The following is a 13,811-nucleotide window of genomic DNA, read 5'->3' on the forward strand; positions in this document are numbered from 1 at the left end:
CTGCGAACAACGAATCTCACCTTAGAAAGTAATAACCAAGTCACCATTTTGTCTTTTGTAACAACTGACACGTTACACAAATAACTTGGACAAAACTAGCGTGCGGTTATTTGCTTATGCCGTTTGCAGGATGGTGATATTGGAAATCACACAGCACCTCCTCCACGTTCAAGAATCAGGATTTGTTCTACTCAACTAATCAGAAGACGTCACCAACATTCTTTTTGGGGTGGGGGTGGGGGGGGGGGGTTCAAAAACCGAGGCTTGCGTTGATTTCTAAACTTTTAAAAATATATATCGTTTATATAAAAACGATACCGTACAAGAATGGGAAAAGGTTAAAATTACAAAAATGAAAATTAATCCCGCAAAACAAAAATAAAATGTTGTGCTCAAGCCCAGCAACGATTGGCCTAGTATAGCGGGGCGGCCTCAGTCTCTGCTCCGCCTCCAGCCTGGCTCGGTTATAGGGGAAGAGGCGCAGCCCCGCCTATTGATGTCATTTCCATCCTGCTGTCTGTGCCGCGGCTGAACTGTGACATCGACGCCGGGCTTTTGTTCCTTTCGTCTTCGGGACTTGCGGCTTCCTTCTCCGGCAGTCATTACCACTGGCGGCTCGCTCCTGTCAGCAAGCGCTGCCTGCCTGCCTCCCTCCCTGTGGGAGCCGATATGTTTCGCTATTTTGGAAACGCTGTCGAGTGGATGGAACTAAGCTGAAGGTATGGAGGAGGAGGAAGTACATACCCCCCCCCCCCCCCCCCCCCGACTTGATCCGGTTTAACAACCCAGCAGCTCGTGGGTCGACCCTTCGTTTGAAAATCAACTGAAAGTGCTCGAGCCGCCGCTGCCTTCGGCCGAAAGCAAAAGTTGTGAGAAAGCTCGGGTGGGGGTTAGATAGCGTGATGCTGATGTGTCTGACCCCGATATCTAATCCACATTTCTGTTAATCCTTTTTTTTCTTGTTTCCATAATTGTTGTGATTTTTATGTGTCTGTCGATATTTCAAAATAACGCGGCCCAGTTCAATCTTAACTTTGAGCGAAAGTGCTTTGTGAGTGACGTCCCGATCAACCAATGGAAGTTGGCGCACTAGTGACGTTTCACCCATTTGAGCCAATGATTACAAGGGAGGGGGCGGGATGTTTGTTGGGGCCGGCTTGTTGGAGTCACCGCAACAGCCATTTGTAATCCAGTGCCAAGCGATTCTGAAGGGTTGGCTGGCACGAATGGCAAAAGGACAAAAAGGATTACACTCCCGTTTCATAGCTCATTTTATATTTTAAGGTTATCCAGTTTTAAATGTGTTAAAAAGGACATTGTATTTTTGAAAGATGCGTGTACATATAAAGTCTCTGATGATCCCCAGGGTGCTATTTCGTCTTGGTTTCAGAGGGTTTAAGACGTGACTGCTGCAAGTCACTTGCCAATATGAAGGCAAAAGTGTAGCAGTTAATCCTGCCCACACATCTATGTATGTACAAGGCTCAACATTAAGCCTCCAAAGGCTATAGAACGAGGAGCCCAACGTAGGTAAACACCGCCATTATTTTAAAAAGCGGCCACAAAGCAAGTAGCTAACAGTCTAGATAGGCAGTAGCGGGGAGATTAGTTGAATCCATTGTTAGGCATAAAGTATAAACAGATTAGGAAGAGCAAACATAGTTTTATAAATGATGGATAAGTCTAGTTTTCCCAGCTCCCTTTTGAAGATTTTTCAGTGCAAACATTCAGATGGAAAATTGCTTAGGTACCTGCTCTGTCATCCCTGTGTGTGCCCTACCATTCCACATTCAGAGGTCTGAGAGAGGGACAAAGAAATGCTTATGGCAGCCAGGGCCTGTGAAAGCCATCGTATTAAAAGCTAGCTCAAAGATACAAAAAATGAACAATAGGGCCAATGTTTTTTTTTTAAAAGGATGGAAGTACACTATACTTACACAGACTGCTGGTTAACTACAGTGGCTTGTATATTTTTTTATTCATTCATAGGATGGAGACATCACTAACAAGGCCAGCATGTTTTGTCCATTCCTAATTGTCCTTCAGAAGGTAGTGGTGAGCTGCCTTCTTAAACAGCTGCATTCCATGTGGTGTAGACAGACCTGTATTACTGTTAAAGAGGGAGTTTCAGATTTTTGACCCAGTGACATTAAACAAATTGGGATATAGTGCCAAGTCAGGGTGGTGTGTGTCTTGGAGGGGAACATGCAGGTGGTGGTTCCCACGTGCCTGCTGTCCTTGTTCTGGTTGATAGAAGTTGTGGGTTTGGAAGGTGCTGTTGAAGGAGCCTTAGCAAGATGCTGCAGTGCATCCTGGAGATGGTACACACTGCAGCCATGGTGTGCCTGTGGTGGAGGGAATGAATGTTGATCAAGCAGGTTGCTTTGTCCTGGATGTTGTTGAGCTTCTAGAGTATTGTTGTAACTGCACTTATCCAGGCAAGTGAAAAGTATTCCATCATATTCCTGACAACTGCCTTGTTAACGGTAGAAAGGCTTTGGGGAGTCAGGAGGTGAGATACTCGCCCCAGAATTCCCAACCTCTGACCTGCTCTTGTATTTGTGGTGTTTGTGGCTAGTTCAGTTAAGTTTCTGGTCAGTGATCCCTAGGGTGTTGATGGTGGAGGATTCGGCAATGGTAATGCTGTTGAATGCACCTGTAAAATAGTAAGTGTTCCAATTCCTATCAGGTAAAAAAGTTAATTTGTGGGTGCTTTTAAAGGTGGGTAGCAAAATAGATGCCACCAACGTGCAGGGAAGTTGCACTGGACTGGGAGGAGCAAAGCTGCAGGCTGGGAGGTGTAGCTGAGGAGACTGTAGAAGTAGGGTTAGGTGAGGCTGTGCTAAGATTTATAAACAAAAATCATTGAGGTGAATTCACTGGAGGATGGAGCAAACAATAGGTAGGAGTGTGGAGCTTGCAATGGCTGAAGGGAAGTATTTTGGAGAGGTTCATCCTGGAGGTAACAAAAGCATAAGGGTTTCAGCAATCGTGGGGTTGAAGTAAGGGCAGAGATGGATGATGTGGAATCAAATGCTTGTGGTGGTGGATACAATATGGACTTTGAAAGTCAGTTCAGAGTTGGAACAGGATGAGATTGTGCAATGTCTGGGTAAGCATGACCAGGTAACAGGAGTTGGGGTGGTTAGGAAGGCTATGGGCCTTCAAGCAAGAGAAAAATATCACTTTTTTTTTTTCTTAACATTGTGCCATCTGAGAATGTTCTGGCTCATCTACAACTTTATTGGCCCAATGATAAGAACAGAAATGGTTGGGGAGTCCAGGATAGTGGTGGGGTGATAATCTGCACAGCAACTTGCATGTGGAAACTGATCCAATACCTACAGATGATGTCAACAAGGGAGCTAAGGGAAAACCTCGGGTATTGCAGAGATGACTGCAGAGGAAATAGTTGCTTATTGATAAGAGTTTGCATGATCTTGGAGATTTAAATTTATTTCTGTAGAAGTACAGGTAGCATGTGTTTAGGTGGGGAGATTTTGGCATTTCACGGCTTTATTGAACTGCACAATACATTTTCTGGATGTTAACTGTGATCTGCCTATGGATGCGCCAGGGAACAAGACTGTAATAACTGATCTGCTTAATTTATGTTTTTGCATAAGGAGGGAGGCAATCCAGTCAGATGATGCTGACTACCTTATGAATAGGTATCTTGCTGATGAATTTTGAATTGAGGTGAAAATGACAACAGAGGGGGTGTCACTGATTCTGCTCAGACCAGTAATAAAGATGATTAAATATTACTTGGATTTCTATAGCACAGCCAGACTTTGTTCACTGTATTTCAAAAGTGCATTTAGGAAGGCATTCAAGCTTTTACAAGGGTTTGCATCTAACTGGATATAATAACTAGTAACATTAGCAATCCTCCTAAAAAAATAAATTGATGTGACTGGGAGCAGTGGTATACTTAGTTCATGAAGTAGGATTATGTAACGTTACGATTTCCTGGAGCGAATCACAGTATTGTGCTGCATTTAGTATGCATTTGTGTTTCAAATGTATTGCACTATATTCTACAAAGGAGTAAAACATTTCCTGAAATTATTGTATTGTAATTTTGCAAGGTATTTTAGTTTGTAAAGTGCAGTTACATTGTCTCATGTTTACAGCATGGTAATTTCTGTTGTGCAGTGATAGCCTACTTGGGTTTGACACAATCTAAAGTGTAGCTCCAGTATGTTAGTAAACCTTGCTTTTTAAAAAAAAAAAAAAAGTGCTTGGGGCAAATCTGTTTGACCACTTAGGCAGTTTGACTCAGCTCTGTGCAAATTTTTTTAATAGTTTGCAAATAGTGATCCCATTCTCAAAAGCATTAGAATTTACTGAAGGAGTAAAATATAATTTGTAACCAGGTGATGCAAATCAGGAGGCAAAGTACTACGGATGCTGGAAATCTGAAAAATAAGTAAAAAATGCTGGAAATACTCAGCAGTTAGGCCTGATCAAGTATTTCCATAATTATGTTTAATGTAAATCAGGTACTACTGGCTGTAAATCAATGTAATATCATTGTAACCTTAATTTTAAAACTACAGCGTGAGCTGCAGTTTGAAGCTTGATATTCTATGATTGCAATTTTCAGAATCTGGCAAGAGAGAGGGGGAGATGGTATGATTTGGTAGAACCAGAAAATGGATTGAATGGAGAAATTTACTGTGAACTTGAGTTGATTTGAATAAAACAGAACCTTCTTGAAAATATATTCAGATCTGAATTATGCAAGTACATACTGAATTACTTAGTAATATTGTTTCATATCCACAGCGTATTACACACTTAGTATTGGAATTTTTTTAAGGAATTAAAGAAGCTTCAATCAAGAGTGAGAATATGCGAGAAAAGAGAAATGACTCTGTAGACTTTGTCAAGGATTTTCAAGAGTATCTCACTCAGCAAACGCAGCATGTCAACATGATTTCTGGTTCAGTGTGTAATGAAAAGGAACCAGAATTACTTCAGCCTGGTAAGGAAAGGAAATGTTCATTGTAAGTTAGTACTTTATAAGTTAGTAGATGGAATTTAACTGTTAAAACAACTATTTAATATGCTATCCCCATCATTTATAGTCAAGATAATGTTAATATCTAAAATATTGGATTGAAATATCCCAACTATCTGCTTCAAGATTACAACAACATTTTTAGAGAGAATGAAATGCTTAAGAATGTGCCAACCATGTACAGCACAATCCAGAGGTTCAAATGGTTCTCTAAACTAAGACCTTGGTTGGTTACTTTGTATTTCAGGTATGTAACAAGCTCCCAAGGATTTTTGTGCATGATCGTAATTTTTTTTTTAACTCATACATTTACGCTGAATTTTTGTCATTTAGCAGAGGTGCAGTGTATGTAGAAGAAATTAAAATGCAAACTTTTCTTGTATTTTGTGATTCTTGGAATTGATCTTTGAAAGAAGTCAGTTGAAAAAAAGGTTGTCATATCATGCTGACAAGAGTTTAATGATACAAAATGTCAGCGTTCCTAGTTTGTGCACTTTTTATCCTGCCTGATTGGCTATATTTTACTCTGAAGAAACCAAGGGTTTTCAAATCCAGTTGACCGTGTAATATTTCTCTGAAGTACTTTTTAATGTGTATAGTTTTTGCACATTTATTTTTCCAATTTTAGATTAGATTAGAGATACAGCACTGAAACAGGCCCTTCGGCCCACCGAGTCTGTGCCGAACATCAACCACCCATTTATACTAATCCTACACTAATCCCATATTCCTACCAAACATCCCCACCTGTCCCTATATTTCCCTACCACCTACCTATACTAGTGACAATTTATAATGGCCAATTTACCTATCAACCTGCAAGTCTTTGGCTTGTGGGAGGAAACTGGAGCACCCGGAGGAAACCCACGCAGACACAGGGAGAACTTGCAAACTCCACACAGACAGTACCCGGAATCGAACCCGGGTCCCTGGAGCTGTGAGGCTGCGGTGCTAACCACTGCGCCGCCCTATTCTCTGTGAAATTAATGTGGTATAGTTCCATGAGTTCTGGCAGCCTTTCAGTAACTCACTTATGACTGTTTTTCACATATGAATCTGGACCAGGGGCTTTGCTATTCAACTGCAGCTGAATTACAAGCTGTTCATATGCAATATCCAAATACAGATTCCTACAGGAGTTATTGAACAGTGATCAAAAATAGTCACCTAGACAGTTAATGCCCCTCATGACCAGAACAGACCGCTGATTGAACCCGAGTCCTGCCTGATCTGAATTGTTTGGTGCCTTTATACACTGAGGTATTAGGGAGTTGTGTAATTTAAAAAAAAAAATCGAGAACACTTAAGTACATTGTAATAGAAGCAAATGAGGGAAGATAACATTTAAGAACTTTTACTATATTTGTGAAAGTACCTCCCCATTTCCAACCTTCCTTTCCTCTCCAAAGTCCTTAAACATGCTGTTATCTCCCAAATCTGTGCCTGTTTTTCCCAGAACTCCATTTTTGAATCATATTTCTGTCCCTGCCACATTTCTGAAACAGCCCTCATCAAAGTAAAAAATATCATCCTGTATGACTGACCATAGTAAACTATCTCTCCCAATCCTTCTCAACCTGTCTGCTGCCTTTGACACTGTTGACCACACCATCCTCCTCCAACACCCCTCCTCCATTATCCGGCTGGCTGGGACTATGCAGACCTGGTTCCATTTTTAACCATCCCATGTGCTGGTGCTCAGAGTGCTGGGCGAGCCCTACTGCCGAGCCCTATTCCCAGCTTCAGTGGAACCTCCCGGTGAACAGGTGCCCCTTTACTGGTGACAACAGCCGTAGCCAGAAAAATCACCTGCAATGGCTTCACTTCCTGCTTCTGCACCATTGCATCCGGGGACCCCCAGGATCTATCCTTGCCCCCTCGGCAACATTGTTCGAAAACTCATTAGGTGCCACACATACGCTGTCAACGAAGTTCTATCTCACCACCACCTGTCAAACTTTGTCACCTTTGTCACTGACTCCATCTCTCTCTGGCAACTGTCTGAATTTGAACCAGACCATTTGCAATCTTGGTTTCATATTTGATGGAGATGAGCTTCCGACCGTTTCTGCTCCATCACCAAGACTGCCTATTTCAACCTCCGTTTTAGCTGTGCTGTCATTGAGGATGGGGATGTTCATGGTGCCTCTTCCTCCCGTTAGTTGTTTAATTAAAAAAAATGCAAGTTTAATTGTCTGCCACCATTCACAACTGGATGAGACAGGGCTGCAGAGCTTTGCTCTGATCTGTTGATTGTGGGATCACTTAGCTTTGTCTTTGGCCTGCTGCTTCTGCTGTTTAGCATACATGTAATCCTGGGTTGGCACCCCCTCATTTTTAGGTACACCTGGTGCTGCTCTTAAGTGTGGAGCAAGAAATTTATTTTGTAATTTCTTCATGTTTTTTGCAAAAACCTCCAGTCTTAGCCTTTATTTATTTATAGCCTTGTATTTTTGTGTGTGTATATATAATATACGTCAGATATCCCTGTTTAATGATTCTATGGTCTTAGTATTTTTTGTTTTTCAGTCGTATATCTTGGGCTACTTTTTAAAATTTGTGAAGTTGTCTTAATACTTTTATTTTTATTGGCAGCTGGGACAGAAAATCATCAAAATGGAATCCACCATGCTTCTGTTGAAGTTTCTCTTGATGATGGCTCTGGAATGATGGGAGAAGGGCCAGAAAGAACAGTTGATGGAAAACTGAAGTGTCAGTACTGTAACTATGCTAGCAAAGGAATAGCACGACTGATGGAGCACACCAGAATGCACACAGGTAATTAAACTATCGAGCAGATTAGCTTAGCAGTTAAGCACCAGCTATTGAGTTGCAGTGTTTGAACTTATCAGAGATCTGGTTAGATGAAATAGTGAGTCTACCCACATGCAATTGATAAGGTCCTAAAATGACCTCTATAGGTTCCTTCATATTGTTAAATTTAGTATTCCTTTCCAGCTAATATCCCTGTTAAACATTTTACTGTAAAAGAATGTGCAAACTATTTAAAAATGTTAGTTAACTGTAGTTGAATTTTTTTTTTTAAAGTGACAGACCTGTTCTCAAAATAAAAAGTATAAATTTTCTGTTGGGTGAATTTTAATGTTCCTGAATTATGCTATTTACATATCACTTCCAGTCACTGAAACTGACTTAAGTAAAGAATAGATTCATGCCCTTTAGCAACTAGATTGAGACTGCATAAATTCACTTCACCCAAGGTCATTTCAGCTAGGTTATTCAATCTGGCTTCAATACACTTGCTCGCAGAGGCAAAAAGAGATTGTACTAATCAACAGCACTACCAGCATCCTCGATAATGTTACGAATTCTTTATGGGCAGAGGGGTAGAGTACAGTTGCTTTTGTACAATATGTTCTGGGTGGCAAATTTTCATGGGCTTATGATTCATAATGGGATCGCCAACACGTCAATCACGAACTACTGGCAGCTCGCGTCGGCCTTTGAGTAGCTTGTATAATGTTCCCGATCACTCACCTCATCCTGCTAGGATTAATCACGCATGCGCATCTGAACATCTTGCCATATTTTGACATCACCACGTATTGACAACAGGAAGAGCAGGCAGTCGGGGGGTGGGCCCGTGGTGAATGCCGGGGGTGTGGGCGAGTAGAGGGCCCAGTGGTGAATGCTGGGGGCCGAGGGAGCAAGTGAGCAGGGTCCCAGCAGTGAATGCCAGGGGGGCGAGCAAGTGGGGAGGCCAGAGGCAAATGTTGTGGGAAGTGAGTGGTGGGCAGGCTGTGGTGAGGGAGCACCAAGCGGGGGAATGAGTGGTGAGTGACAAGGCTGCATTCAAACAGGGAGCAGCCAGCAACAAGTTTGGGTGGGTGGGGTGGTGCAAAGAGGAGCGGCTATAGGGGGGGAAGGGCCTTTTCTGCCAAATTGAGCAGTGCCATCTTTATTACTGGCCGCTGCCTGAGACGTTGTGGACTTTTGTCATTTGTGTGTGCGTGAGTAGTGTGTCACCTCGTGGTGGTGGTGTCAGCAGACGCATTCTGTTCCTTTACCAGAAGTAGCTCTCACTCAGGAAAAGGTTGGTGACCCCTGCTTCATAACGTACCACAGAATGTTTTTTGTTGCAAGCCAAAATTAATCTGGAATAAATATTCCAGTCTGGGAATGCAAGCTGATGATGCCTCATCTTGACCAGAATTCATTCAGAACAGATTATAATTTTGGGTTACTGGAGATTATTGAATTGCCATTGCTGGGTGCAGGGTTTCTTCCAAAAGATGGCTTAGTATTGACCAAAGAATAGATCCCAGTTGCCCTTCTGATGTGATGTGGGGAAGTGGATTAAATGTAAAGTATGCAACAAAAAAATTAGCATCATTTTTACAAATAGCCTTAGGAGTAGGTACTTGTTCTGATATATTGGCCTGGACTTTTTGGTCAGTGACAAAGGAATGGTGCTTGCCATTCACTATGCTGACAGCTTCCAGAAAACTTTGGCGATCGTTTGAGTGGTAACTTGCATGATTAGCGGATCATTGTGTGCCCTCTCTAGAGCATCTCAGTAGGGCAAGAAACAGCAAGACTATTCAACCAATCAGATTGAAGAATCCTTATTGAGCCACACAGACTGAACCAGGAAGTCTAAAGTAGGAAATAAAAAATTAAAGTAAAATCATGCACAGAAAGTCAAAGATTGGAAAAGATAGATGGGATTGAGAGGGATAAGAAACAGAGTATGTGAAATATTTTTTTTAAAATATCAAACACTTAACTTTGAAGGAATAAGACTACACATTTGTTAAGTTGGACAAAAGAGCTGAACTCGAGAGGTGAGGTGAGAGTGACTGCCGTTGACATCAAGGCAGCATTTGACCAAGTATGGCATCAAGGAGCCCTAGCAAAACTGGAGTCAATGGAAATCAGGGGGGAAACTCTCCTCTGGTTGGAATCGTACCTAGTGCAAAGGAAGATGGTTGTGGTTGTCGGAGGTCAATCATCTCACCTGCAGGACATCACTGCAGGAGTTCCTCAGGGTAGTGTCCTAGGCCTAACCATCTTCAGCTGCTTCATCAATGACCTTCCTTCAATCATAAGATCAGAAGTGGGGATGTTCGCTGATTGCACAACGTTCACCATTTGTGACTCCTCAGATACTGAAGCAGTCTGTGTAGAAATGCAGCAAGACCTGGACAATATCCATGCTTGGGCTGATATTTGGCAAGTAACATTCGTGCCACACAAATGCCAGGCAATGACCATCTACAACAAGAGAGAATCTAACCATCTCGCTTTGACATTCAATAGAATTACAATCGCTGAATTCCCCCTTGATTAACCTCCTGGGAGTTACCATTGACCAGAAACTGGAACTAGAGTAGCCATATAAATACCGTGGCTACAAGAGCAGGTCAGAGGCTATGAATCGTGCAGCGAGTAACTCACCACCTGACTCCCCAAAGCCTGTCACAAGGCACAAGTTTGGAGTGTGATGGAATACTCTCCACTTGCCTGGATGGGTGCAGCTCCAACAACACAAGAAGCTCAACGCCATCCAGGACAAAGCAGCCTGCATGATTGGCACCCCGTACACATACATTCACTCCTTCCACCACTGCGCACAGTGGCAGCAGTGTGTACCACCTACAAGATGCACTGCAGCAATGCAGTAAGGCTACTCAGGCTGCACCTTCCAAACCCACAAATTCTACCACCTAGAAGGGCAAGGGCAGCAGATGTGTGGGAAAACCACCACCTGCAAATTCCCCTCCAAGCCACACACCATCCTGACTTGGAACTATATCACTGTTCCTTCACTGTTGCTGGGTCAAAATTCTGGAACTCCCTTCCTAATAGCACTTTGGGTGTACCTACCCCACATGGACTTCAGTTCAAGAAGGCAGCTCACCAACACCTTCTCATTGGCAATTGGGGATGGGCAATAAATGCTGGCATGGCCAGTGATGCCCACCTCCCATGAATCCCCCAAAAAAGTTTCAGGGCCAGAGAGGTTGTTTGGCAGTAATTATCAATTATCATGCCATTAAAACATCTACTTCTGAATGCACCAACCCTAACTTTTTTTTTTCCCCTGGCATGTTTAGTGGGTAACTATCAGAAGGATGGAGCAGTGCAATCTGGAGAAGCAGGGTATCCCTGATGGCAACTTCTGGATTTCCTTGTTTAAATGCACATGTGTGATCACCAGAAGGTGCTTTCCTCTTTGGGCCATAATAACTGAGCATTGTTAGCTTCACTGTTATTTTTATGCAAACTTCAAACCATTATGTAGTCATTCTTTGTTAAATTCAGTTAATTTGTCATTGTGTCTTTCTTTCAGCTGAGATAGTATTTCTTTGGTATGTGTGGTAGTTCAGAGAATGATTGTGTCTGGAGATTCTTCCTTTCTCTTGGTTTCCTTTTTTAGGAAAACCTCCGTGTACTGGGGGAAAAGGAAAATAACTTTCTTGATCTGTAACTGTACATTTATTCAATGTTGCTATTGGACGTAAATGATTTTTTTATTTGCACATTTCCTGCTTCACAATGGAGTTCTATAACGTGATAGCACTATTCCTTTTACACATGCTGGTCATGGGGCTATTGTTTTTAAATGGCTCAAATTCCTATTCTAGTTGTCACGTTTTGACTGGCTTGCTAGGATGAGGTCACCTACAGAATGAAAAATAGGCATGGTGAAACAGGAGCTGCTGATGTACTGTTCAAACTAATAAGTACCTGTCATAAAATTAAGTTCATTTTTTTTTTTTGCATTTTTCCCCTTTTCTTTCCCTTTCCTGAATACAGTGATTCTGCTCGTGCACAATTCCATAGGGACCCATCTCATTCAAGTGTTCATTCTTTATATATGAGACAAATCAGGTCATGTCGACTGCAAACTGGCCCTCTCTTTACATCTCCATTTACTTGCATTTTCCAGCATGGGTCACTGACCATGAAAAGTGGTAATCCTGGATTCTCCCTCACTCCCTCCCTAGAAACAGTCATTTATACTGTTCCAGCTGAGATCAGCTAATTCTGCACAGAAAGACCACCAATCTTGGAAGCGTTCCTGTACTTGGCTCAGTATCAGATACTTGCTGAACAATTTTGGGAGCTGAATGGTATATGTATTAATTTCCAACCTGAAGGGGAGGGATCTTGAGCAGAATCTGAAAGGTAATAAAATTTTAAGTGGAGAGGAAAAATAGACAAACTTTGATCTGTTCTTTCTGATGCAGGTGAGAAGCCCCACAGATGCCATTTATGTCCATTTGCTTCAGCTTATGAGCGTCATCTCGAAGCACATATGCGTTCACATAGAGGCGAGAAGCCATATAAATGTGAGCTTTGCTCCTTTCGCTGCAGTGATCAAAGTAATTTATCCCACCATCGCAGACGCAGGCATAAACTACTTCCTCTAAAGGGACGCAGGACATCACTGACCAATAAGAGAATGATGGGAATTTTGCAGAAGAAGTCCAGCTACTCCCTGAGTTATGGAAGAAGACCTCTGAGTAATTTCAGTCCTCCTCCTATGGTGGTGCAGAAAACAGATTACCTTGATGAGTTTTCTCCTAACATCTCAGCTGAATCTTATGAGGGTCTGACCAAAGCACAGACTGGTAATGGAATCTCGAGGGATGTACAGGACATGATGGTGGACAATCCTTTAAACCAGCTTTCTGCACTAGCTGGCCAGCTTTCCAGCCTTGCACAAGATGACCAAGCTCCAGCATCTTCTGATGTGGTGACATGCAGAGATGAAAAACCATATCTGATACAACAGAGTATAGCACCAATAGTTACCACTGTAGTTTCTAGTGTGGCTCAAAGCTCATCCAATGTTAGCCCTGATAGCCATCCTGTGCATAATCAAAGAACCTTCAGTCCTGTGCCAGGCCCCAATAGTGAGCGCAGTGCTCACATGAGCTCGCCCTGCATGACGAACAGCCAACCTAGCACCCCTGCTCCTCCAATTCAAGTTCAGGATCCCCAGCTTTTGCATCACTGCCAACACTGTGACATGTATTTTGCAGACAATATCCTTTACACTATTCACATGGGATGCCATGGTTATGAGAATCCATTTCAGTGTAACATATGTGGATGTAAATGTAAAAACCAGTATGACTTTGCGTGTCATTTTGCCAGGGGTCAGCATAAACAAATTTAATGTTATTTGTATTAATAAAGCTTTTAAAAATTAATCAAAATTAATCTTGTTTTTTAAATGGTAACTATCACATCCTGTGTAAAACTACAATAAAAGTTAAAGTAGTCTACAATCATTTATTTAAAGGAAACTTAAAATATATAATAGAATAATGATTTTCTCTTGTCTTACATTTTCCAGATTACCAATGTCCTAATTACTCCTTCATTGCTTGGTGTATCATTTATGTGCTTAGAAACATGAAAGCTATTGGACATATGAATGAAACTGAAAGAAAGATAGCACATAAGAGTTAATGGAAAAGATGAAACAAACAAAAAGGATGAGAAAACAGGAAAATAATTTACTTTCCTCCAGTTTATTCTTCCCTAAGGTGCTAACACATGGTGCGGTGTGCCCTAACTATAATGTTGCAAAATTCTCTCTTTGGGAACTGTTCTTTTAGATTGGAAAATTGCTCATGCCATTCTGCTATTTAAGAAAGGTGCGAGAGGAAAACCATGGAATTTTAGACTAGTTAGCCTAACATCTGTTGGGAAGCTACTATAGTCTACAATTAAGGATAGGATGACTAAACACCTTGAATTTTCAGCTGATCAGAAAGCCAGCATAGAGTTGTGAAGGGTAAATCATACC

The 13,811-nt window shown here is 41.9% G+C and overlaps 2 protein-coding genes across 4 annotated transcripts in view; one reads left to right on the top strand and one right to left on the bottom strand.

Moving 5' to 3' along the window:
• The window catches only part of acadsb (acyl-CoA dehydrogenase short/branched chain), an 89,912-nt gene extending 89,684 nt beyond the window's left edge, over positions 1–228 (bottom strand). For both annotated transcript variants that reach the window (XM_068052813.1, XM_068052812.1), the window contains exon 1: positions 21–228. Coding sequence is in view for 1 of the 2 variants with exons in the window: in XM_068052812.1 (XP_067908913.1) it covers positions 21–47 (27 nt within the window). In the remaining variant the exon portion in view is untranslated. The remainder of the gene's footprint in view (positions 1–20) is intronic.
• Positions 229–495: 267 nt separating this feature from the next.
• On the top strand, positions 496–13,265 carry LOC137380650 (zinc finger protein Pegasus-like). 2 transcript variants are annotated; one of them, XM_068052814.1, is made up of 4 exons: positions 496–719; positions 4,792–4,990; positions 7,622–7,804; positions 12,241–13,265. In XM_068052814.1, exons 2-4 carry the CDS (start codon positions 4,858–4,860, stop codon positions 13,173–13,175), a joined length of 1,251 nt encoding a protein of 416 aa, XP_067908915.1. In that variant the 5' UTR covers positions 496–719; positions 4,792–4,857; the 3' UTR covers positions 13,176–13,265. The 2 variants fall into 2 exon arrangements, with proteins under 2 accessions (XP_067908915.1, XP_067908916.1); XM_068052815.1 differs by having other exon boundaries at positions 4,826–4,990.
• Positions 13,266–13,811: the final 546 nt, after the last annotated feature.

The sequence above is a fragment of the Heterodontus francisci genome, chromosome 20 (genome assembly GCF_036365525.1).
Source record: "Heterodontus francisci isolate sHetFra1 chromosome 20, sHetFra1.hap1, whole genome shotgun sequence".
Lineage (NCBI taxonomy): Eukaryota > Metazoa > Chordata > Chondrichthyes > Heterodontiformes > Heterodontidae > Heterodontus > Heterodontus francisci.